The sequence below is a fragment of the Callithrix jacchus genome, chromosome 3 (genome assembly GCF_049354715.1).
Source record: "Callithrix jacchus isolate 240 chromosome 3, calJac240_pri, whole genome shotgun sequence".
Taxonomy (NCBI): domain Eukaryota; kingdom Metazoa; phylum Chordata; class Mammalia; order Primates; family Cebidae; genus Callithrix; species Callithrix jacchus.
In genome coordinates this window covers 68,688,278-68,713,293 of record NC_133504.1, presented here as the reverse complement: position 1 = coordinate 68,713,293, position 25,016 = coordinate 68,688,278, and the positions used below count along the sequence as shown (strand labels likewise).

Sequence of the window (25,016 nt, the reverse complement as noted above, 5' to 3'; positions counted from 1 at the left end):
TTTTTTTTTTTTTTTGAGATGGAGTCTCGGTCTTGTTGCACAGGCTGGATTGCAATAGTGCAATCTTGGTTCACTGCAACCTTTGCCTACTGGGTTTCAAGCAATTCTCTCACCTCAGCCTCTGGAGTAGTTGGGATTACAGGCACCCACCACAATGCCCAGCTAATTTTTTTGTACCTTTGGTGGAGATGGGGATTCACCATATTGGCCGGGCTGATCTCGAACTCCTGACCTCAGGTAATCTGCCTACCTCGGTCTCCCAAAGTGCTGGGATTACAGGTATGAACCACTGTGCCCACCCACAGTGCCATTTTAAATTGAAATGTGAACGTGTCTAAAGGTATGTCCCTGTATTAATCAGCGTGGATTGCCGTAACAAAGTAACACAGACCGCAAGGCTTGAACAACAGAAATTTATTTCTCACAGTGCTGGAGGCTAGGAAGTTCAATATCAAGGTGCTAGAAAGATAGGTTTCATTCTCAGGCCTCTTCTTTTGGCTTGTAGGTGGCCACCTTCTCACGTCGTGCTCACATGTCCTTGAGAACAAGATCTCTGTTGACTCTTTTTATAGGGATGCTAATCCTACCATATCACAGCCCCATCCTTGTCATCTCAGGTAACCTTTACCACCTCCTTATAGGTCTTGTCTCCAATCACCTTAAGGCAGGGGTGCCCAATCTTTTGGCTTCCCTGGGCCACATTGAAAGAAGAAGAATTTTCTTGGGCCACTCATAAAATACACTAACAATAGCTGATGAGCTAAAAATTTAAAAATTGCCGAAGAAAATCTCATCCTTTTTTTTTCATTTGCATTTTGTTTTTTGAGACAGGGCCTTGCTCTGTAGCCCAGGCTGTAGTGCAGTGCTGCCATCTCAGCTCACTGAAATCTCTGCCTTCCAGGTTCAATCAATTCTCCTGCTTCAGCCCCCCAAGTAGCTGGGATTACAGGCATGTGCAGCGACACCCGGCTAATTTTTGTGTTTATAGTAGAAACACAGTTTCACCGTGTTGGCCTGGCTGGTCTTGAACTCCTGACCTCAAGTGATCCACCGCCTCAGCCTCCCAAAGTGTTGGGATTACAAGCATGAGCCACCATGCTGGCCTCATAAGAAAGTTTACAAATTTGTGTTAGGCCCCATTCAAAGCTGTCCTGGGCCTCATGCATCCTGTGGGCCATGGGTTAGATAAGCATGCCTTATAGGTTAAGGTTCGACATATGAGTTTGGAAGGTGGAGGCATGCAGGAATACAACTCAGTCCTTAGTAGCATAGAAGTCGCCTTTCCCCATTCTTTGGGGTCAATATGCCCCAGTCTTAGGTGAGACCAGGTCTTTTAGCAGACTTACCTGAAAGCATGAGAAAAATATAAAGTAGTGCTTCCTCATCTGAAAGGTTACAGTCCCTCTCCAGTGAATGCTGATGAAGAGAATGTATGGCCTTGGACTTCTGGACGCTGTAAAAGGCCAGAATTATGATAGAGTGGCAGCTTAAAAATTCATCTTAAAGAACAGCAAATGTGTTCCACTTGGGGGATAATTTTAATATTTGGATAGGCATTAGTGCTATGTATTGGATGTAATTTAAAACAAAAACACTTGCTTCAATGTGCCGCATTTGACATTTAATGTTATTCTGTCTCTGGGAACTGGATTCTCAGTCTTACAGATCCCTCGGCAAAGTCCATGCCCCCTAGCTACCCACAGTGTGACACTAGCGCTCTACCGTCTAGTTATGTCAGCATCACAGTAAGAATGCCCTCGCATCCGAACCATGATGGGAAATCAGCTGGCCACAGCAAGGTAAGCAATTGAAGTCATTAACTTGTTTTCTTCCAGCACAGAAAAGGGCATTTACTTTGTCCTCAAGTGACCAAAAAATGCTTTTAAACACTGAGGGGAAGTAGTTTGCAAAATGGCCAGCATGTTGATGGTAGTTATCCATTTGACTCCCATTTCCCAGGCTGGAGAACCCTGTGTGTGCAGTCCTGCAGCACGGCCTTCTGAAGGCGCACCTCCTGCAGAGGTGTTGACGGGAAAGGCGAGGAAGAGGGGATAATGTGACCTGCTTTCACAGGAAGCTTCAGATCATTTCCCTTTGTCTCTGTGCCCCTTTGGGAGATTTTGATCCAATTTGCTGTGGTGAGAAGAAGCTCTCGACATTACAAGAGAAAAAAAAAAAACCCAAAACTTTCATTTTCCTCCTAAGAAATGAAATTTTATTTCTGGATGACAAGGGCTTTGGAAGGCCATGGTGTGGTAATGAGTGACCCTTTCATAGCTGTTGAACATCAGTAGGCGACACATCCAAAGTATAGAGGCAGCTCTTAAAATACCAGCTAAAGGAAGAATTTAGAGAACAGAATGTCTTTAAGGAACTGTGCGAATGTTATTGATTCTTTCAAATAATGGTGTAACCTCTGTGATACAGCAACAATCTTCATGAGCTGTATTTATAAGGAACTGAGCTCATGAAGACAGCATGGGGGGTCTGGCGATGCAGGGCCCTTTGTTAACCATTGTTCTATTATTAGTATTGTTAGCATTGCCCTGCACAAGTTACCCACTTTTTCTCCAGCCCCCTGGGTATTCAGCAGAAATGATTTAAGAATGCCTGTAACAGCTGGGTGCAGTGGCTCACACCTGTAACCCCAACACTTTGGGAGACCGAGGTGGGTGAATCACAAGGTCAAGAGGTGGAGACCATCCTGGCCAACACGGTAAAACCCCGTCTCTACAAAAAATTGAAAAAAAAAAGTTAGCTGGGCCTGGTGGCGTGCACCTGTAGTCCCAGCTCCTTGGGAGGCTGAGGCAAGAGAATCACTTGAACCCAGGAGGTGGAGGTTGCAGTGAGCTGAGATTGTGCCACTGCACTCCAGCCTGAGTGAGAGAGCGAGACTCCATCTCAAAAAAAACAAAGAATGCCTGTAACTTAGTCTCCTACTTGGCATCACCTAAGAGTTCAGGAGTGCAGTGACAGGTTAACTGAGCTCTTGCAGAAAGGTGCTGTGGACAGCGAGGTATAAGTCAGAGGAGTGACATGTTCTATGATGGGAAAGAAGAAAGCTGAAATCCCAAGGTGCTCCCTGACATTTGCCACTCACATAAACTGATGAGAGAGTTTGTTATTAAAGGCCTTTTTGTTTAATTAGAAATCAAACCAGAAGACCCTGGTGTCATAATTTATTCTCTTGCAAAATTATGTGATCAGAAGTTCCAGCCATAACCACAGAGGCATTGGAAGTTGGTAAATGATGCTCTGACTCAAAAGCTTCAAAGACATAGGAGGGGCAGAGGGAAGGAAATGTATCATTAATAAACAGCCTGAGCAAGTGGGCAAACATTCACCTATGATGTCACCTGCTTCTATATGATGAAATATTACACACCCAATTTCAGAACACTGTGCGTCCCATTTTTCATTACTTAGCAATGTGAGACACTAAATTAATGTCAAATTGTTTTTAATTAACTAAACAAAAGCCCAGTTCAATCTATCGCAAGCCACAGATGGTATGGATGTGCCATGGTTTCTTCCGTTACTCCCTAATACAGCTCCTACTTCTAGAAACAACAGGACAACAAACATCCTCATTCACGGAATCTTACATATTATAACTTTGTTTCTTTTTTAAAAAAGGATCAGTATGTCAAACATAAAAAACAAAGGATAACTGGAAAACACAGAAGTGTGGAATATTTTTTTAAAACAATTGTTAACATTTTGCCATATTTATTATTTTTTTAAAAAAAGGTTGGAATTATAGTTAAAGATCTCTTTATTTTGCTTCCGTTTCATCTCTTTCCTTCTCTAATTATTATCTTAAATCAGCTATATATTGTCTCCATTCACATCTTACTATGTATCTAAAGTCCTGTGTAACTTAAAGACTACATAACTGAGCTCATGCTCTAGGTATTTTCCTGCAGTTTGTTTTTTATTGTTTATAACCTTATATTGTTTAAAGACTTACCACATCGACATATGTAAAGTCTTTAATCTTGACAGATGTAAACCTATCTCATATCTGATATTTACCTAGAAAATATAATGTCATTCATATGGTGCCAATTGCTATACAAATGATGCTTCATAAATCCTTGCTGCACATGTCTCCTCGAGGTTCTTTGGTACATACACCCAGCAGTGAAGTAGGTGAGTTAAATCATGTGTTGATTATCAACTTCACATGGTATTGCCAAATTTTTACCTATATGCACTTCTACAATAAAGAAGAATTCCCATTTCCCCACATTACCAGTGCTCTTTAATCTTTGCCAGCCTTATGAGATGAAATGCCAGCTCATTATAGTTTTTATTTCATTTCCCAGATTTCTAGTGAGTTAAGCATAGTTTCAAAGGTTTATTGGCCATTTGGTTTTCCTCATCTGTGAATTCATGTGATTTGTCCATTTCTTCCTCTTGGGTTGTCTTTTTCTTATTGAATATGGAAAAATTTTGTGTATGAGGTTGAGTCAGATGTCTTTTCTGTGGGTCAAAAATTGTTGAATATTGGCAATTTCATACAGATAAAAACAAGTATTTCTGGATATTAATATTCTGATCATTTTATCAGTAGCAGCTATCTTCTGCCAGTTTATGACTTCTCTCTTAAATGTGTTATGGAGTCGGGAGCAGTGGCTCACAACTGTAATCCCAGCACTTTGGGAGGCTGACCTGGGTGGATCATCTGAGGTCAGGAGTTCGAGACCAGCCTCACCAACATGGTGAAAACCCGTCTTTCCTAAAAATATAAAAACTTAGCTGGACGTGGTGGCACGCACCTGTAATCCCAGCTATTCAGGAAACTGAGAGAGGAGAATCGCTTGAGGCCAGGAGGCAGAAGTTGCAGTGAGCCGAGATTGTGCCATTGAACCCCAGCCTGGGCAACAAGAGTGAAACTCCATCTCAAAAAAATAAAAATAAAAAAATAAAAAATTAATGTGTTTATGACATATTTTGGCAAGTAGAAATAAATACTAATATCGCCAATTTTTAATAAACATTTTCCTTTATGGTTCATGTTTTCTCTCTCTCTCTTTTTTTTTTTTTAAGTCAGTCTTACTCTGTCACCCCGGCTGGAGTGCACTGGTGCAATCTTGGCTCACTGCAACCTTTGCCTCCCAGGTTCAAGCGATTCTCCTGCCTCAGCCTCCTGAGTATCTGGGATTGCAGGCACCCACCACTATGCCCAGCTAATTTTTTTGCATTTTTAGTAGAGACGGGGTTTCATCATGTTGGCCAGGCTGATCTCAAACTCCTGACCTTGTGATTCGCCATCCTCGACCTCCCAAAGTGCTGGGATTAAAGGCATGAGCCACCATTCCTGGCCTTCTCTGTTTTCTTTAAGGAATTTTTTCCTACCCCTATATCTTGAAGAGATGACTCTCATATTTCTATGGTACTGATTTCTTAGAAATAGGAGTTCTAGATTACAAGACACATGCATGTGCATTTCAATCTTACTTAAATTTCCAACACCAATGTGTGAGAATATCTTTTGCAAAAAACTGTCTAGCTGATGAATGAGAATAAATATCATTATTTTAATTTACATTCCTTTGACAACTAGTAAAATAGAGCATCTTTTATGAGTTTAATCACATTTAGATTTGCTCATCTGTGAATTTTCTATCTATATTATTTGCTATTATGTTTGTTGCGTTGTCTATCCATTTCTTACTAATTTGTGGGAGTTATTTGCATCTTACTGATAGTAACGCCTTAAATGACACATCCATGGCAGTTTTTCCCTAATCTAGCATTTGTATATTACCTTGAACAACAGTATGTCTTTCCATGCTAACAAATTTACATGTTTACATATCAAATATGTCCACATATTCTTCTACTACTTTTAAGTTTCTTTTATTTGTTTGTTTGGAGTTTTTGGCTAATACAGGGTCTCACTCTTTTGCCCAGGCTGGAATACAGAGGCACAATCACAGCTCACTGCAACCTTGACCTCCCAGACTCAAGTGATCCTCCCACCTAAGCCCTCCCAAGAAGCTGGGACTACACACCTGGCTATTTTTTTTATTTTTTGTAGAGACAGGTTACTTGGCATGTTGCCCAGGCTGGTCTTGAACTCCTGAACTCAAATGATCCTCCTGCTTTAGCTTCTCAAAGTGTTGAGATTACAGGTGTGAGCCATTATGCCTGGACTAAGTTTCTTGCTTTGATATAATGTATGCAAAAGTCTCTCTGATCCCTATCTTATACATATATTCTAAAATTTCTTCTGAGATTCTGTTTGCTTGCATTGTTTACTTTTGAATATTTAATCTCTCTTAAATTTTTCTATTTATTGTAAGGCAGATGTGGAAATAGAAAGAAACAATTTTTGTATCATTGGACACCCTGATATGTAAATAAAACCCTATCACATCATATTGCAATGGATATGTTGCATGTTTGATTGTTCCACAGTGCATAGGTAAGAGAGTTATCACATGCTTTTATTTTTCTAAATTCATTTCAAATACACTCTCTCCCTTCCATCAGGGTTGCTGGGAAATCTAATCTGTCATTTTGTCAGGAAGCTCCTCTCACCCATTTGGAATTATACAAGAACTCTAGGGCCTAGTGGTCAAAGATAATGGGGATAAAGATAATGGGGATAAAGTCCTTGGCTATCAGTTAGTTGGATTTATTTTGGAGAACTTGGACTTCCTGAGCATGTAATCCATTTGTGGTGGGCAACTCCTCCGGCAGTGTTTATGTTCTCCATGGCCAGGTTTTGGCAGTGTTATTTTCACTAAGAATCCCACTTGGGATGCTAAGTTCCTGACCTGCCTGGGTTCAGGCAGAGCCACGGCTATTGGCATTCCTACCAGCTCCTGGCTTTAGGTAAATGCATCAATCCCATCCTACTGTCTTCTGGAAACCAAGTCTCCTCCTCCCTGTCCCAAAGGTTGGGTGCTTTCTCTCTCTCTCTCTCTCTCTCTCTCTCTCTCTCTCTCTCTCTCTCTCTCTCTCTCTCTCTCTTTTGAAATGGAGTTTTGCTCTGTCACCCAGGCTGGAGCGCAGTGGTGTAATCTCAGCTCACTGCAACCTCCACCTCCTAGGTTAAAGTGATTCTCCTGCCTCAGCCTCCCAAGTAGCTGGGACTACAGGCACACACCACCACACCCAGCTAATTTTTTGTATTTTTTGTAGAGATGGTGTTTTGCCATGTTGGCCAGGCTAGTCTGGAGCTCATAACCTCAGGTGATCTACCCACCTCAGCCTCCCAAAGTGCTGGGATTACAAGCATGAGCCACCACACCCAGCCAGTTGTTTAATTTTCAACAAGTTTCTTTATCTCTGGGCTCCTGATTCTTTCCAAAAACTAGACCATCCCCAAAGTCTCTTTCAGCTCTATAATTTTATGATAATTATGATTCAGAGGGTCTTAGTTGTCAGCTATGACTAATTGCAGGTATCATAGCGTCTCTAGCCATAAAACATCCAACTTTCTTCCTTGAAAGGGTGGTGTATCTTCCTTGAAAGGATGGATCTATCTGCCAGCCTTTCTGTCAGCCCTTTCTGATATGCAAATAACCATTGAACCAAATTAATACAAGAGCTTTTGCCTGGAAAATGCCTCACTAACAGGAAAGCCGGGATTTTGCTCCTAGTATCATCAGGTTAAATAGACTGCCACCAGACTCAACAGCTGAGCTGGTTCCTTCCAGGCATCCTGCCAGTGTGTGAGGACAGGGACACTTTGGCTGGCACTGAGATCTCTGCAGAACATGATCTCCCCTCTGCTCACTTTGTCTCCTTAGGCCCTCGAGGCCCAAGCAGCTGTGAGATTTTGTCCTGGTCACTGAGAGAAGTGGCCTCTCCATGGAGATGGCTCTGAGACTCTGCCCCCTAAAGCTAATTGAGGTTCTGTGATAGATTTGTTTTCTGTTTCTACCTTTAACAGCCGCACTGAGCTCTGCCCTGGGAAGCACAAATGGTTTTTGTCTCCTATTCTACCTAATTGAGTAGTTCTCAACAAGGTGGAAGAAAGATATCTATTTCCACCTTTCCAGCACCAAGTCTAACCCACTGTGCTGTTTGTCTTTTTAGCTGGGGCTTCTTAAAAATAGCATTTTGGAGAACTAGACTGAGGATAGTGAAAGAGAATGCTGCTTCTCCACAAGAGAATCAATAGTCTTTTATCACTAAACTACTATTATGCTAGGTAGTTTGAACTGGAAATCATGGGATTTCAGGGTTGGGTAGGATGTCAATATCACATTATCCTAATAAATTTCTGTATATTAGTTCACATTAAGATAATAATATATAACCTGCCCCACTTCCTGCCGACCAATCCAGTTTATAAACATAGTCTTTTAATCTATTAATTAACAAAAATTTAGTGAACATCTGTGCCCCATTTAATATTGGACAACAAGATAGAATGTAATATGATTCTAGAGTTGTTTATGGAGTTGGAAATGCCTAAAACCTATATGACGAAATATTCAGTCTCATTAAAACCCAGGCAAGCCTGTAATCCCAGCACTCTGAGAGGCCACGGTGGGAAAATCACTTGCTTGAGCCTAGGAGTTTGACATTAGCCTGGGCAACATGGCGAAACCCTGTCTGTATTAAAAAACAAAAATTAGTCACCAGGCCTGTAGTCCCAGCTGCCGGGTAGAGTGGGTGCTGAGGTGGAAGAATCACCTGAGCCCAGGAGGCAGAGGCGGCAGTGAGCTGAGATTGTGCCACTGCACTCCAGCCTGGGTGACAGAGTGAGACCTTATCTCAAAAACAAACAGGAAAAACCCCAGAGGATGTTAAGCACAAAGTTAAGAAACAAGACTTCTCATTTCTCCTGTGCTTTTGGTGAGTTGTGATGGGTGTATTAGTGGATATACGCTATATATGTTGCATATCCAAGCAAACTATTGTGTTCTCTGAGCTTAGTGCCGTATGTGGCATAGGAATGTAGGATCCAAGAGGATGAGGAGATGATACTCTATATGCATTTAAGCTATGAACATTCAATATACATTTCTCTCAGCACACAAGGAGAACTCGTTTAACTGTGCTGGTGATTCTGCCGTCTCACTCACTGAGGGTATGTTTGGGATATGTATCAGGTTTACAACATACAGCACTATACCTGAGTAGAAATGTGGCTTTGTTTTTCTATAGCTGAACACAGCTTAGCTCCCAAGCCCCTACTTCTGGTAGGCAATGTAAAAATAGTGTTTCAAAATAACTCGAGCATTCTAGTTTAATATTTCGTCTCTTTGGGTACACATTTGAGCACTACAGGTTTCTTCCCCTCACCACCCTCCTGCTTTCCTTCACAGGGGCGACTCAAGGTACCTGCTGAGCTCTGCGTGCTCTCCCTGTTATGTGCTGACCTCACTTGAGGCAGGACTCCTCCCTCCTAGTTTGTGGGCACTGTGACACCATCCCACTGCTGATGGTTGGCAGTTCAGGCTCCAAGTCCACAGTCTACACATTGGCCAACCCTGACCCAACCCAGGCCTCTTCTGGTCTAGAGGTCCCTTCAAGATGTCTGAATCCTCCTTGTGGGGCTCAGGAACCCTCAGCTACCTTTCTCCTCTACAAGGAGGGAGTAGGAGGGCAGGTGGGAGCTTTCAGGCCCATCCTCATGGGGTGCAATGGATACCTTTGATACAGTGGTTCTGAGCTGCAAGACCATTAGAATAACCAGATGCAAACGTAATTCATCAGTGACTATCTCAGAATCTGCTACACATCAGTCTGCTGTACTGTCATTCTGACCCAGTTTATTAGACACTGAAAGCAATCCTAGCATTTTAAAAGTATGTTTTTATCAACAATATTGTCTCTTAATGCAAGTCAACCATTTATTCTAGTGCCTAACCAAAGCTAGAGGAAGTGTTGGCTGGGTTTGATTACCCGCACATGGTCTGTGTTGGTTTCCATCATGGAAACTGCATGAGGGAATTTCAAAGCTACCTGTGTTTATTCATGATTCTCATGTTATATTCAGGTTTTGTAATCTAGGCCTTTCAAAGAATAACTCCATATAACTTTTTTCTGCTGTTTTTTTTTCTACTCTGTGCTCAATGATTTGATTGTTAAAATAAGGTACAGTGCCTAAAAGAGAACTAATGAAAACAAAATTCTTACAGCATTGCCAGAAGCAGAGTTTTTCTGCTGGAGTTTTAAAAAACTCATTGAAGAAGCCCTAGAAGATGTAGCATACACCTGTGGGTGGACAAGGACCTACCTGTTCGATCTTCCTTTGAACTTCTAGCATGTAACGTTATACTTAGCACATACTACGTGCTAAACATATTTCCTGAAAAAAAAAATAAGCAAATAAACAAACCTGCAAACAGTAATTTCTATCGATGAGACATAGAATGTACTAGTTTATTGAAATAAAATAGTTTAATTTGAGCAAAGCTAGTGCGCTTCCATAGGAGCTGCTTGTTGCAGAGTCTGAGTATCAGAGATACTGACTTGTAAGCTAACCTGATTGCAAAAGAAATAGCATATCTTGTGCATTTTGTGGATTGGACTGCCCGCTTAGAGTCTGCAAGGCGGGCACACTTCCATCATGTTCAGCCATTCTATTTCACATTAAAGAATTACTTTTACTTCATACAGAGTATTTCCAGTGCCCATTAGAATTTCAGCCAACTCAATCCACAGAACACAGACATAATTCTGAGAAATGGTCTCCGAGAACCCCCCAGAAGCCCAAGGTGTGAGTGGCCCTCTTTCAGCTCTGGTTCTATGCTTATATGCCATGTATTTTTAAAAGGCCTATGTGTTTGGTCTCCTGATCACAGAGGTTCGAGGCAGCAAACCCCAGAAGGGTGGGGAAGGCTGTGAGGTGAGCACTCAGGCTGCAAGAGAGGTGACAGCTTCTGGATGCTGCTGAAAGAAGGGACAGCAAAACTCACGCACACATGCAACCACATGTGGTGGACAGTTGCCCTAGCCCAGCTTCCTTTCCTTTGGAGGCCACGCTGCTCCTTCTCCATGTGGCTCTGGTATCATCACTCCAAGCATAACGCCCTCAACCCCAGCCACCATCGGAGTGAGGGAGAAGTGATGCACAGCCTTCCTTGAGACGGGGGAGCATGAGCTAGGAGAGGCTCCAAGATGTGACCAGGCTGGAACAGGGAATGTGTGGCTGCAGAAGGCTCTTTCTCTAGCACACACACAGAGAGAGAGAGACAGGTTCTTGTTTTTCTTTTCTTCTTCTTTTTTTTTTTTTTTTTTGAGACAGAGTCTTGCTCTTGTTACCCAGGCTGGAGTGCAGTGGCATGATCCTGACTCTCGACAACCTCCGCCTTCTTGGTTTGAGCGATTCTCCTGCCTCAGCCTCCAGAGTAGCTGGGACTACAGGCATGCGCCACCATGCCCGGCTAATTTTGTAGTTTTATTAGAGACAGGGTTTCTCCACGTTGGTCAGGCTGGTATCAAACTCCTGAACTCAAGTGATCAGCCCGCCTCGGCCTCCCAAAGTGCTGGGATTATAGACGTGAGCCACCATGCCCGGCCTTTTTTCTTAAAATAAAAATATTATACATGTAAGATGTACAATGCGATGTTTTGATATGCATACACTTTGTGTAATGATTACCACGGTCAACTAACATCTCCATCATTTCACAAAGTTACCATATTTATGTGTGTGTGAATGAAAACACTTAGGATCTACTCTCTCAGCAAATCTCAAAGTATACAATGCAGGATTGTTAACTGCAGTCACCAGGCTATACATTAGATCTGCAGACCGTTTTCATCCTACATAGATGAGACGTTTCACCTCTTAACTAACACCTCCCCATTTCTCCCAGCCCCTAACAACCCCCGTGCTACACTCTGTTTCTAGAAGTTCAACCCGTTTAGATTCCAATGTGAGAGCAGGCAGTATTGGAGGTTCTTTATGACAAGTGAAAATGAGAGTTAGGAAAAGTGTCTGGTGTTACCAGGCAGGTGCCATCCTTTGGCCCTGGTTCCTGTTCACCAGCTGAAATAAAACCTGGGACTGCTATGTTTTCTGCAGGTGGTTTGCAGTCGCTCTTGAGAGTTACACCTAATGACCTGTATGGCTCTGGCTTCAGGCCCCTGGGTAACCCAGACGCCAGGTGCTGTGCCTACCCTGGGGATGCCTGCCTGTCCTCTGGCCCTCCTCCTGTCTCTGGCCCTTTTCTGCTCTCTCTAAATCCCATGCCTAGAACAACCTGCCCTCCTGCTCCTTCTACCATGGCCTTCCTGTCCACACAGGCCCCAGAATTTTCTCATGATGCTCTTAGTCCCCATCTGTTTCTCTCTTTCTCTAACTTTCTTTACCTCATGATTAGCAGCTTGTCATATAGCTCCCGCTTTCCCTGTCACTCCCTAACCTGTTACCCTGTCTGTGTTTTTCTTTATAACACTTAGCACCCCTATGCCAAGAGTCATGGCTCACGCCTGTAATCCCAGCACTTTGAGAAGCTGAGCTGGGTGGATTATGAGGTCAGGAGTTCAAGACCAACCTGGCCAACATAGTGAAACATTATCTCTACTAAAAACACAAAAATTAGCCAGGCATGGTAGCGTGGGCCTGTAGTCCCAGCTACTCTGGAGGCTGAGGCAGGAGAATCACTTGAACCTGGGAGGCAGAGGTTGTGGTGAGCCGAGATCACACCACTGCACCCAGCTTGGGCAACAGAGGGAGAGTCCATCTCAACAAACAAACAAACACTTAGCACCCCTTGACACACTACCCGTGTGCATATGTGTGTATATACATATACTCTTGGGCTTTTCTACTGATTGTCTTTTTGCACACTAGAATGTCAGCTCTGCAAGGGCAGGGACTTCTGTTTTGTTCACTGCTGTATCCCAGCACCTGTAATAGTAACCTGGCAAATGATGATGCCCAGTGGGTATTTGTGAAATGAGTCAGTGCTGTGCTGCTTTCTAAAGTGTGTCTTGTTCGGTGTTTCCTCTTCGGAGGCTCCATAACAACGGGTTTGTGTTGTTTGGCTAGCACATAAGGCAGTCCACTTGTGTCTTAACTGTGCCCCTCAGCTCACTGCTGACTTGAAAGTAGAGGTCAGTTTTTACTCATCTTTGCATCCTAGCAGCTCCTCAAACATACAGTTCCTTCTCCCATTAGGACCTATGATGAATGTGCTCTTGGTGTTTGAAATCTTTCCAACTGGTCTTCATGCAGGCTACACAGGATTGCCTTGTAATTCTTGTGTGTATTTAAAGGCATCACGCAAACAGACAGTTGTTCAGAAAAGCATCCTGACTTGCTGGAATGATATAATACACACACCAAGGCATTACACACCAGGTAATGTATTCAGCGCATGGTAATGGATTCAGATACACAAAAGACCGTCAGAGAAAGGTGACTGGTTCCTCTTCCTTGGCAGCTTGAGGCCAGAGAGGTCACGAAGACCAGACACCTCAGCAGGCTTGAACTCAGCCACCGGATTGCACAGCCGTTTCAGACTCATTTCTCCCACGTCTCCAACAACATAATACTAACAACAACCAACTGCGGTTGAGCACACACTACAGTGCCAGGAACTGATTTAGTGCTTTGCATACATTGTCTCAATTAATCCTTACTGGAGGCGCGGACTATGATTATCTCCGTTTTACAAAAGTGGAAACACCGGCACAGAGAGATTAAGCAACTTGCCCAAGGTCACACAGTGAGTAATTGGTAGGGCTTGGGTTCATACCCTGACCGACTGCTCTAGAGCCTGAACTCTTAAGCTCCTTACTCTGCTGCTGCCGTGTTATGTGGTTAACATATCCAGGGACAAAGGCTGTAGTAGCTAAGTTAGCATCTGTTTAATGTCTAACTCATAATGGTGATTGTACAATGTGATTAACAATTCCTTTAAAAATTGAGCCTGTAATTGAGTGCCTCTTTAGCTGCGGTGTGCAGGGAACACAGGCTGCAGTGCTCTACCTGAATCCCATGTTCTCATGATCCAAATTTCCAAAACAAGACCGGGTCTGTCGCTGTTTGAAATCGGCTTCTCAGTTCTGCATTTGTGATTTTACAATGACTTCCGCATTCATTAGCATCCCATTAATGGGCCAGTATATGCGAACAGTTGTACAATGAAGGGAGGGGATTTTTTTTTTTTTTCTTTTCTGTTAAAACTACAGGTCTACGGAATGAAAATGCTAAACTTAATGAGTATAACCTGGAAAGTAATTTCATGGGCTGTAGTACTTTGATGGCAATAATTCTTGGATGTCAAAAGGATAAGGACACAGTTTTCTGCTTCTAATTTTATCCTGAGAAAATGGTGGTATTGAGCTATCCATGGAGTGCTCCTGTAGATTAATTCCAGTTTTCCTTTTGTAGAGGAGATTTAAGGGAAGTCTTAATCTGCTTTATATTTAACTCTTATCTCCACGCTGTGAATTAAAAATAGAATGCTGGACTGTAGTCTCACCCCCCGGACTCTATGAGGGCTCAAGTTACTCCAGCGTCCAGCTGGGCTGAGAGCCGCCCCAGGTCTCTCTCTGGCTCAGTGCCCCTCCCAGACTTTCCAAACAGCTGCCTCATCTACATTTTTATCCAAGAGCCACACATTAACCTGTCTAAAGTGAGCAGTTCTTATTCTATGGTTCTTGAATAACATTTAGCATTTTCCTCAGGTACTTTTCATTTTTCATGAAATTCAGTGAATTCTGAATCCTTCCAGAAGCTACAGTCTTGAAAACTGTGTCCTGTAGTTGTGTTCTCCTAAATCTTTGCGTAAGGTGGAGTGAAAAGTAAACAGCCTTTAATCTTTTTTACTCGTCATCTGGTAAAAATTTGCTCTGGAGTATGTCCCCTGCTTTCCCTTCTCCCCTCTCCCACTCTTCTCCCTTCCTTCTCCCAGCTCCACACCTTTTCCTAATTCTCTTCCCCATTCCCTGCATGTCTGAGACAGCTGGGAAGGGCGGGAAGAGTTTGGGTGTTGGGAAGAGCCAGAGTCAGGATAGGTCCCTCTCACCTACTCACCTCATATCCAACCTGGAGCTTCAGAAATACAATTGAGGGTCAAATCCAATAACTAATCATCGGGTCAGTCCAGACCAAAAGAGGTAAGAAATCCCTATGGGAATGTCTACTATGGCTTCGGTTTCTGGTTTTTCTAGCCGGGCAAAGGTTGCACGTGTGGTGAATCTTGCGTGTCTGGTCCAAGTGCAGGGACAAAGGGAACCATGGTAAGCACAGCAGGAGAGGTGCTCTGTAGATTCCGTCCTGTCCTCAGTGTAGACACATGTCCTCCAGCTCCTTTGCCTCCTTCATCTTGCCCCACTAGCAAGTTTCAGTTCTAAAGTCTTAACCAAAAGGAGGCTATTTCATATGTTGTTAATTACAAAAATTTGCCAACTCTGGGGAAGCCTTTTTATCTTTCACCACCGCAATCATGAGAGCAATGCCGGTAACCAATTACTGAGTGGGCTGTACTGGGTGGGGGGGGCGGCTGAATATATATTCAAAGAAAACAGAGCCCCTCAAAATGTGGGGCCACCCACCCCGTTGGCCAAATGGCAACATCCTTCAGGATGATGCTTTCCAAACTGTGAATTGTTGAGCTTCATTGAACATGAGATCAATTTAGTTGTGAAGACTAATGTTTTGAAAAATAAAGTAGAAAGCAGCGAAATGGAACAAAAGAGAAAAATATCAGCAGATTTGATAGGAGTGATATGAGTATTATTTTGTGAAACTTCAGTCTTGATTAAATACACACATCTCAGTCATCTACAGTGGAGAGTCTGATGGTGCTTACCAGGACCTGTGGGCTCTCTATCTCTCTCAGCCTTGGCAACTGGCCATGTGACTGAGACCCAGCTGAAAGAGTGTGTCTGGAGGGATATATTCCACTGTCAGATATGGCCCTGAAAACCCTCCCACACAGGCTCTTCTGCCCTTTCTTCTTACCATATGCCACTAGATGACACCAGGGCCATCTTGAAGCCACATGTTCTCAGAGGCATCTGTAGAAGCAGCCTGGACCCTGAGCCCATCATTTGGACGAGTGCCACCCAAATGGAATCACCTGATCAGGGATATCAGCTTTGGAGTTTTGTGTAAATGAAAAATAAACATCTATTTGGTTAAGCCAGATTGTTTTACCTACTTTGTGCACATGTGTGTGTGCGTAGGTGTATGCATACCTATGTGTGGGTGTATGCATGTGGCTTATGCCACAACATCTATTTCTTAACGCAGATTTCAGTCAAAAACGTGTGAAGGCAAGTGTCTGGACAGTGTGTTTCAAAATGTGGTCCCAAATCAATTTCAGTGGGTTCGCTGGGGATACTCATTAGAAATGCAGATTTCTGGGCCCTACTGAGAGCTACTGAGTCAGGATCTTGGTGCTGGGGCCTAGGAATGTTTAAGATTTATGAACCTTATGAACATGAACCTTATGAACAATAAAGTTTAAAAGCCACTTTGGTCCCAACATTGGTAGAAATGCTTTCTTGGCAACGCTGGGGCTGGTTAAATCTACTAAGCATTATACCTACATTTTATTTTCTTTTTTTTTTGGTCATTGTCCAAAGTGCAAGTCTCTCCTCATTCCCCACTCCATCTATACTCTATATAATTTCATCACAATAATACAGTGTAGTGATTCTCAGAATACCTCCCAATTATCCTCCTCTTCCTAAGCTTTTGCTGCCTTTGAAAAGGCCTGTTGCATAATTAACACATGCCCCTTTCCCTACAATCTTTTCCCCAACCATTTTCTTAACCTTCTGATTCTCCCCAAGTTACCTGTTCTGCTCCTCACTCAAATGGGAGCTGCTCATTTTTCATTTTATGTAGTCTTCTCAGAGTTGGCAAATGGATTCAAGTTCCTTCCTTAGTATCCACTGCTGCTTCCCAACCAGGTCTCTCCCACCTTTTTAGATAGGCCTGTATCAATTAGAATGCTTGTGGCCGCAGGTAGCAGAATATCCAACCAGAAGAGCCACAAACAATAAAGACATTTATTATCTTACATGATAAGAAGTCAAAAGGTTGAGTGATATATGGCTAATTCAACAGGTCTTTCCATATTTCCACTCTGTCTTCTTCAGGATATTGAATTTAATTTTATCCTCAGGTTTGTGTCCTCATGGTTTTGAGATAGCTGCTGCCACTCCAGTCATTACACCCCTCACTGCTAAATCTGAATTAGTTTCCTATGGCTTCTGTAACAAATACCACAAACTTGGTTATTAAAACAACAAAAATTTATTCTTTCACTGGTCTGGAAGCCAGAGGTCTGATGTGTCACCGGGCTGACATCAAAGTGTTAACAGAGCTGTCCTCCCTCTGAAAGCTCTAGAGGAGAATCTGTTTCTTGCCTCTTCCAGATTCTGGTAGCTGCCAACATCCTTTGGCTTATGGGCACATCACTCCAATCTCTGAATCCATCTTCATATTACCTTCTTGGTGTGTGTGTGTGTGTGTGTGTATGTGTGTATCTTCTCTCCTGTCTATATCAAATCTCCCTCTACCCTTCTCTTATCAGATCACTTTGTGATTGCATTTAGGGCCCACCTGGACAATTCAGGATATCCTCTTTATCTCAGGGAAGATATCCTAATCATATCGGCAAAGACTCTTTTCCCATACAAGGTAACATTTACAGATTCCAAGGATTAGAACCTGATATTTCGCAGGGGAATGATTCAACCCACTATAATGTCAAAAGTAGAAAGTGCAATTTCTCCTCACCTATAATTTCCTAACAAGGAGGAAAATCTTTCTCAGAAGCCCCCAGCATATTGCTGGGGTTGGATCATGAACTCATACATATGACCTCCATGGGGGAAGGAAGGCTCTATCAGAAAGAAAAACAATGAGAGGATGAGGTTAAACATCATCAGCATCGGCCTCAGAATTCCTGTTCCCTGAAGGCCCAGGTCATCAGTCAGGTCCCCGCTGCCCTTCCATGATGTTGTTCTCTTTTTGTTTTCTGCTCACTCCTCTAGTCATTGAAGCCTGACATTTGTCTCATATTCTTTCTATCTGACCTATCTGACCACTGACCTCTCAGTTCTCTGACCTCCTCATCTTCCGGTGACCTTCCACACTCCAGCTCCACCTTCCATTCTCACAGCTTCACCCCAGACCTGGACATCCCCCTGAAATAACAAGTACAGATAACTGCCCTCCAGCTACATTCCTCTCCCTCCAGCTGACTCTGTTAATTCCCATCACTCCTCCTCTCTCCTTTCTTCCCGTCCACCAGCCACTCTCAGCTTGAGTCTCCTCCTATTCAGAACACACTACTTATATTCTAAATTCCCTTGACCCTTGATCCTTCCAGTGAAGTTATCTAACAAAACCCCACTTCTGGATGAGCCCCACTGTTTACTTGCTCATTTCAGTGTCTTAATTCCCACCTCTCTACTCAGGGCAGATAACTTTATTTTGTATTTCACAATTAAAACAGAAGACATCTGAGAGAAACTCCTCAACTTTCCACCACTAAATGTATTTGCCTATGTTCTGAGAATTTTAACCTTCCATCCTTGTTGCAACGAAGTGGAACCCTGCTTCTACCTCTAATGGGCGTTTGCTTCTGCTGACTTGACTCCAGAAGATTCCATGCTCCACTTTCCTTTCCCAATTTTTGGCAGAGGTGGTAGAACTTTGGGGAACAGGTTGGTATGAAAAGGGAAAAGGTATCCCCATCACCCATACCTAATTCTACTTCATTTTAGGTACTATTTTTGTCATCCTCTCTCCCCTTATTTTTCTCGTCTTTTCTTCTCTTGTGCTTTTGTTTCTATGCTTCTTTCACCTTGGTTAGAAGTTGATCCAGAGTAGAAAAGACACTCAAGCTGTATATCAACATCATCAATTTTTTTTGTCCTCTTTTCCATATTTTCTTTCTGCTTTTGTAAAGAAAATTTTAAAAATAAAGAGTGCTGACTGGGCATGGTGGCTCATGCCTGTAATCCCAGCACTTTGGGAGGCCAAGGTGGGCAGATCACAAGGTCAAGAGATCGAGACCATCCTGGCCAACATGGTGAAATCCCGTCTCTACTAAAAAACACAAAATAATCAGCTTGGCGTGGTGGCATGCGCCTGTAGTCCCACCTACTCCAGAGGCTGAGGCAGGAGAATTGCTTGAACCCAGGAGGCGGAGAATGCAGTGAGCCAAGATTGCACCACTGCCCTCCAGCCTGGCGCCTGGTGACAAAACAAGACTCTGTCTCAAAAAAAAAGAGTACTTTGTTGTTTTATAGCCTTCCATAGGGGCACGGGAAACATCTTGAGGGAAAATACAACCTGATCATTTGTCTCGGGATCTGAGTTGAACACAGAAGTGGTTCCTGTGGGTGGGTGATTTACTTGCCCCCACCCACTCACCTTTCACCCTGTTCTACTTTGAGGCCCAAGAGGCAAGTCTGATTGTTTATTCTCCTGCTGAAAACGTCTCAGAGGCTCCTTTCCAACTTTACCTTTCACCTCAGCTCTGCCATGTACCCTATGCTTCCAGGGACCCTCGACTGCCTGCAGTCACCTGGGCTGTTCCATACTTCTGTGCTTTCTTCAGGTTATTCTTTTCTGAACTGACCTCCCACCTTGTTCTAGCTAATACTCATCCACCTTCAAGGTTCAGCGCAAGAATCTCCTTATCTTTTAAGAAGCTTTTTTACCCCATCACCTTACTGACCTTTGCCTTCATTTTGTCTCCCTCTAAAAATACCTCATGTGTCATGCTTTGTTTCACGTTTGTATCCTTTTAAAATTAATTTACACATTTGTATACTTTTACTTGACCATAAGCTCACTGAAGGCAGGCATTGTCCTTATTCATTCTTTCACTGCCCAAGTAATTAACAAACACTTTCTTTTTGTAAAAGAATCCATTAGTACAGAAATAAAATATGAAAGTCTGTCTCTCCTCCCCTATATTATTCATACTTGAACCTTCAGTGTCTAATTTAGTGTCTGGAACACAGAAGCCCCCATAACTGTTTCTTAAATGAGTGAATGAATGAATAGCCCTCTACGGTGCTTATCTACCACCAGTGACACAGCTGATCATAAATCTGGGTTTAAATACCCATTCACTGCTTGTGTTTCCTCAGTGCAAGTTTACACCACATACATGCTCTCTTGTGATTTATTTTTGCTAACTTACTGTCTGGGTCTTCAGTCTCCTCCAGGTCCTGTTTACTTTGAGTATTCAAAGCTCTGCTCCTCTGTTGGAGCAGTTTACATTTGGAGGAAGTTTTCCCACTGCCTGTGCAGTGTAAATTGGTTTCTAAACAATCTTGCCCACAGTCTCCATTAATATTGTACTGGAGAGGAAGGCAGGATACAATATTCAAAGTAGCAGGAGTTACTTTTTAGGATGATTGAATATGATGAAGGAGCCAAGGACAAAGGGTAATTTATTCTAAAGAAAGTCAACACCTTTGCTTTGCACTAGCTTCTGCAGTTAAAAAATAGGGCTGGTAATTGGACTTGCTTTATGAAAATCTCATTAGCATTAGCATATAACTAAAATGCACAGCTCCATAGTTAATTGCAATCCTGCACTGCGGTTAACAACTACAGTGATGACATTTGCATATTGCACATAAAATTAAAAATGCATGTCAGATAGGTGCTCTTTCAGGAAAAAAAAAATCCTTGAATAACATTGCATTCACTACAATAATTGGAAAGATTTTGAATTTGAATGGAAATTATATGTATAGTATGAGCTTTAGAAAGACAGAGGAGCCTGATCAAAGAGGAGGGGAAACTAAATCTGAAACACTGCATAGTCAAAACTCTAGCAGCTGGGATCTTCTTCAAGGGCAGGGACATGTAATACTGAACTGTGCATGCTTTGTGCAAATGTAACCCTTTCATCCAAAAGTCTCATTTCACTTCACAAGCGGCAGTCTCATCTTGGTGCTCTTCCTCTAGACTGGAAGCTCCTTGAGATCATGGACTTGATCTTTTTAAACCTTTGTATCCCACAAAGCTCAGCATGTAACAAAAATTCAATTATTTGTAGACGTGAACCAACTCAAGCCACCCCCTGTAACTGAATCCAATAGACATGAGAGGCTGCGTGGTGAAGGGTTAAGAGGGGGATGTTCTCGTGTCTCCCTGAACCCTGGCTCTACCACTTACTTTGAGCCAGATACGCCAACTTCCCTAAGCCTCTGTTTCCTTCTCTGGAAATGGTTTCTGCCTTATAAGGTTTTTGAAAAGATTCGGAAAAAGAATAGATGTAAAGCACCTGGTGCAGCACAGTGCCGGCATATCACAAGTGCTGTTAGTATAGTTGTTACTGTTGCTTTGGGGTTAAAGATCATGGGAAAGGGCATGTCGAAAGTGGGGTATAAATCACTTCATAGGTCAGTCCTGATGTCAGTCACTTACAAGACAAAAACGATGTTACCATGAATAATATGACTTGCCACAAGGGCCGATCACTTTCGTTCTATTTCACCAAGAAAGAAAATGAGACATTGCCAAGAGAATGGAGGGGTGAAAGGCGACAATACCGATCTTTGGATGGATAATACAAAGCCCTATTTCCAGGCTTTGGGGATGAGCCTCCTCTAGGAAGATAACAATAAATTGTCTGTCTCTTGGAAGATAATCGGCCAGAAACCAAGGTCAGGAAAGAAAGGCAGAAGTGACAAGGTGGGATTTTCTGCAGGAGACTGGGATATTTTATTCGTTCGTTCATTCACTCATCATTCAGCTAATATTATTATATCCATATCTATGCGATGCACTGTGCTCGGAACCCTGAGGGACACAGATGACCATGAATGTGAACCTGACCAGTATGTAATTAGGAATTCTGAACCAGAAATAAGGTGAAGGATCAGACCTAGAGATAAAGTTGAGTGTCGTCAGCATGGAGAAGAGCTGGAACTCTGGATGCAGGTGCGCTCCCTGTGGCTGTTTACTGGGGAACACTCCCACTTATGAGATGGGAAGGGAATTGGTGCTAAGGAAGGAAGCACAGGAGAATTGCAGGAAGAACAAGGGCAGAGAGGCCTGGGAAGCTGAAAGAGGCGAGAGTTTGAGCTTGTAGCCTGGTGGTTGCCATTCAGCTCTATGTACAATAACATCAGTGAGGGTCACTGGATTTAGTAACGAGGAAATCACTGGTGGTTCTTCTGCAACAGGGAGATTATGATAAGGTGGTATAGAGAGGAACTTGACATCAAGGGGTGGGTGAAAAATGAGAGGGTAGGGAGGAAATGTAGGAAAATGCATGCTGTGCTTTGGCAGTAAAAGAAAAAGGCTCAGCCAGTAGCCTGAAGGCATAACAGAGCTGGAAATGATGTGTTTGGGATTGGAGAGACCTAGAATAGAAGGAGCCAGTAAGAAAATAGAGACAATGTAGGGGACAGCTGGAGAGGGCCGCACCCTCAGAACAAGATGCACCCGAGGAGGAGTCTCATAAGCTGTTCTGTGGGACTGAAGACAGGACCTTCACCTTAGGGGAGGTGCCCCCTTTCCCTGGCCCTGCAGCCCTGGTTCCTACCTGTATCCCAAAACATACTGAATCAAAATGTTTAGTTTACTCATCTGTCTCCTCCTTTGGTGGTGCACTCCTAAGGGCTGGAATCATGCCTTCTTGATCTCAGCATCCCCAGTGCTTAGTTCAGAGTCTGGCACAATCGATACTGTCAAACCTAACTACACAGGCCCATGTTACACTGGCTGGAGTTCCCAGTAATTACACAGCCCCTTAGCAATCCTCCCACCTCTCACCCCACCTCGCAAATACCTGATATTAAGGTGACAGCTGCAAGAAGTCTGGGTGTAGTTCACTTACCTCCCCACCCCCATAATTGGGGAGAACAGGGCAGAATGTGCAGGAGCCTCACCTCACGCTAAATAAATTGTTCGAGGCACTAACTGAAAATCAAGCCAAGAGGCCACAATCCTCTCCCTTCACAGCTTTCCTTAGAGTCTCTCCCCATCTTCCTACTTCTCTCTTACTCTTTTCATTCTAGCTCATCTGTTTTGTTTTGTTTTCAACTCTCCACTTCCTGTGTCCTATTTCCACTTTTGGAAGCCTGTTTTTAGACCCAAGCCTTTCATTTGCCTTTACTCAAAGATTTTCTGAAGACTCGCTATCTCTAAGCAAATGGCCTTGAATCATAATCCGGCAATTAAGGTTGAGCCAACATGTTTGTCACTCCTCCCCATCTTTTAATAGTTATTTGGGTTTTGTTTCTGCTTTTGTTTGAGACGAAGTTTCGCTCTTGTTGCCCAGGCTGGAGTGCAATGGTTCAGTCTCGGCTCACCACAATCTCTGCCTTTTGGGTTCAAGTGATTCTCCTGCCTCAGCCTCCCGAGTAGCTGGGATTACAGGCATGCACCACCACACCTGGCTAATTTTGTATTTTTAGTAGAGACAGGGTTTCTCCATGCTGGTCAGGCTGGTCTTCAACTCCTGACCTCTGGTGATCCACCCGCCTTGGCCTGCCAAAGTGCTAGGATTATAGGCATCAGCCACCGTGCCTGGCCACCCCTCCCCATCTTACATGGGTCCAGTTCATACAAGACCTCAGTACTTAAGAGCTTCTGTAAAACAGCCAATCCTGGGACTCTCAATTTGGGGTAATAGGCTTTCGAGGAAAGTGTCAGAAATCCCCACATTGTACCCAATTGTCCTGATTTTGCTCAATAGGTCAATAGCTTGCAAAGCTTTCCAATTAGAAACAAAGAAACTTTCTCCCTTCCTCCGGCGCTTATGCTTAAAACATAGCTATTTTTCTTTTTCTGGAAAATCTTACTAGTAATCCCTTTAGGTCACATCCCCTACTATTCCATCTGAACACACTGGCTTTCCACGTATTGCAGGATTTGGACAGGCCTGGCAGTGACCGAGGAACACAAAGGGACAAGTAAAGTGGGGTGCAGTTTTATTACTGACCACCCTTCTCCAGGGGCCACTGCACTTACCCTCCTCTGTGCTGCACTTTGCAGAGCCTGAGGTCCGAGCAAAAGAAGCATTGTCTCACAGCCGTAAAGCATGAGCTGTGTCTGGGGATTGCATTTCCCTGCTTCTCGCTCGTGCTTGTTCTTATTTCCTGGCACAGGGGCCTTTGCTCCTGAAATGGCCGCTTATCTCGGCTGACTGCTTTGTGCCAACGCTGGGCTCATTTGGTTGTTTTGAAAAGTCACGTGAAGTTTATCATTCTTTCTAATGCTACCTTGGACTTATGTGTGCTAAATAAGCCTCAAACACCAAAACTGCCTTAAAATCTGTACCAAGCTCCACGAATGACTTCCTCCTGGGCACACCAGCACAGGGAGGCGCCCACACACCCTGCCCGGCTAATTCTACACCTCTTGTCTGTGTTGCTCTTCCCTGGGACTGCTAGTTAGACCTTCCGCTCTTCTCCATCTGGAGACATTTGGTTCCCTCTACTTGCCCAGTAGGGCTCAGAATTTCCTGTGGATCAGCTTGGGTGGTGTGGGAGGGAGGCATGGACACTGCCCCCCATGTCTCTGCAGGACAATGGGGAACCGAGGAGTCCCTGACCAGCTGCCTTTCGCAGGTTGATATGACCCTGACAGCTTCTCCCCTGCCTTGCACTGTGCGCCCACACTGTTTGCTAATCTGCCTTTTTCCCTGCTGGTGCCTTTGCTGGGGGAGAACCACAACCATCTCCAATGCTGTTATACAGCCTCCCACAGCCCCGCAGAGCCTCTGAAAAGCATACCTGAAGCCTTGATTCTATCCACCTGCATCCTCTAAGCTCACCAAAAAGGGAGCGGCTTGTTTATCCGGCTGTCAGCCATTTGCCATCCACGTCTGGCCCAGCGAGCTGTGTTGGGGCCAGCACCGCTTTAGTACCAATATGCTGGCCCTCTTCCAGGCTCTCGTTGCTGAAGAGCTCTCTTCGCATCTTGCTATTATTGAATACAAAGTATGAGTCAGAAGTGATGCTGATGAAACCTTGGGCGGGTCATGACAACGAGGGCAGACCCAAGCCACGGGGGAGTGGGAGTGCAGGGAGAGTGGGCCAGACCTCTACTCTGCAGAGCCATGGTTTGTCCTGGAGCCCGGTGCTGTGTTAGT

The 25,016-nt window shown here is 43.7% G+C and overlaps 1 protein-coding gene and 1 long non-coding RNA gene across 8 annotated transcripts in view; one reads left to right on the top strand and one right to left on the bottom strand.

Annotated features, from left to right (window-relative positions):
• LOC144581749 (uncharacterized) overlaps nucleotides 1–22,124 on the top strand; it is a 40,351-nt gene extending 18,227 nt beyond the window's left edge. For 4 of the 7 annotated variants that reach the window (XR_013532891.1, XR_013532893.1, XR_013532890.1 and 1 more), the window contains 2 exons: nucleotides 1,658–1,799; nucleotides 1,960–4,249. Coding sequence is in view for 1 of the 7 variants with exons in the window: in XM_078366497.1 (XP_078222623.1) it covers nucleotides 1,658–1,799; nucleotides 1,960–2,055 (238 nt within the window). In the remaining 6 variants the exon portion in view is untranslated. The other 3 variants (XR_013532895.1, XR_013532894.1, XR_013532892.1) reach the window with 2 other exon arrangements.
• On the bottom strand, nucleotides 354–24,759 carry LOC103791847 (uncharacterized). The gene is made up of 4 exons (XR_001910498.5): nucleotides 24,658–24,759; nucleotides 10,208–10,279; nucleotides 1,347–1,453; nucleotides 354–537 (listed from the first exon to the last, which is right to left on the bottom strand). It is a non-coding gene; the product is annotated as an uncharacterized LOC103791847 (long non-coding RNA).
• Between the last annotated feature and the right edge of the window lie 257 nt (nucleotides 24,760–25,016).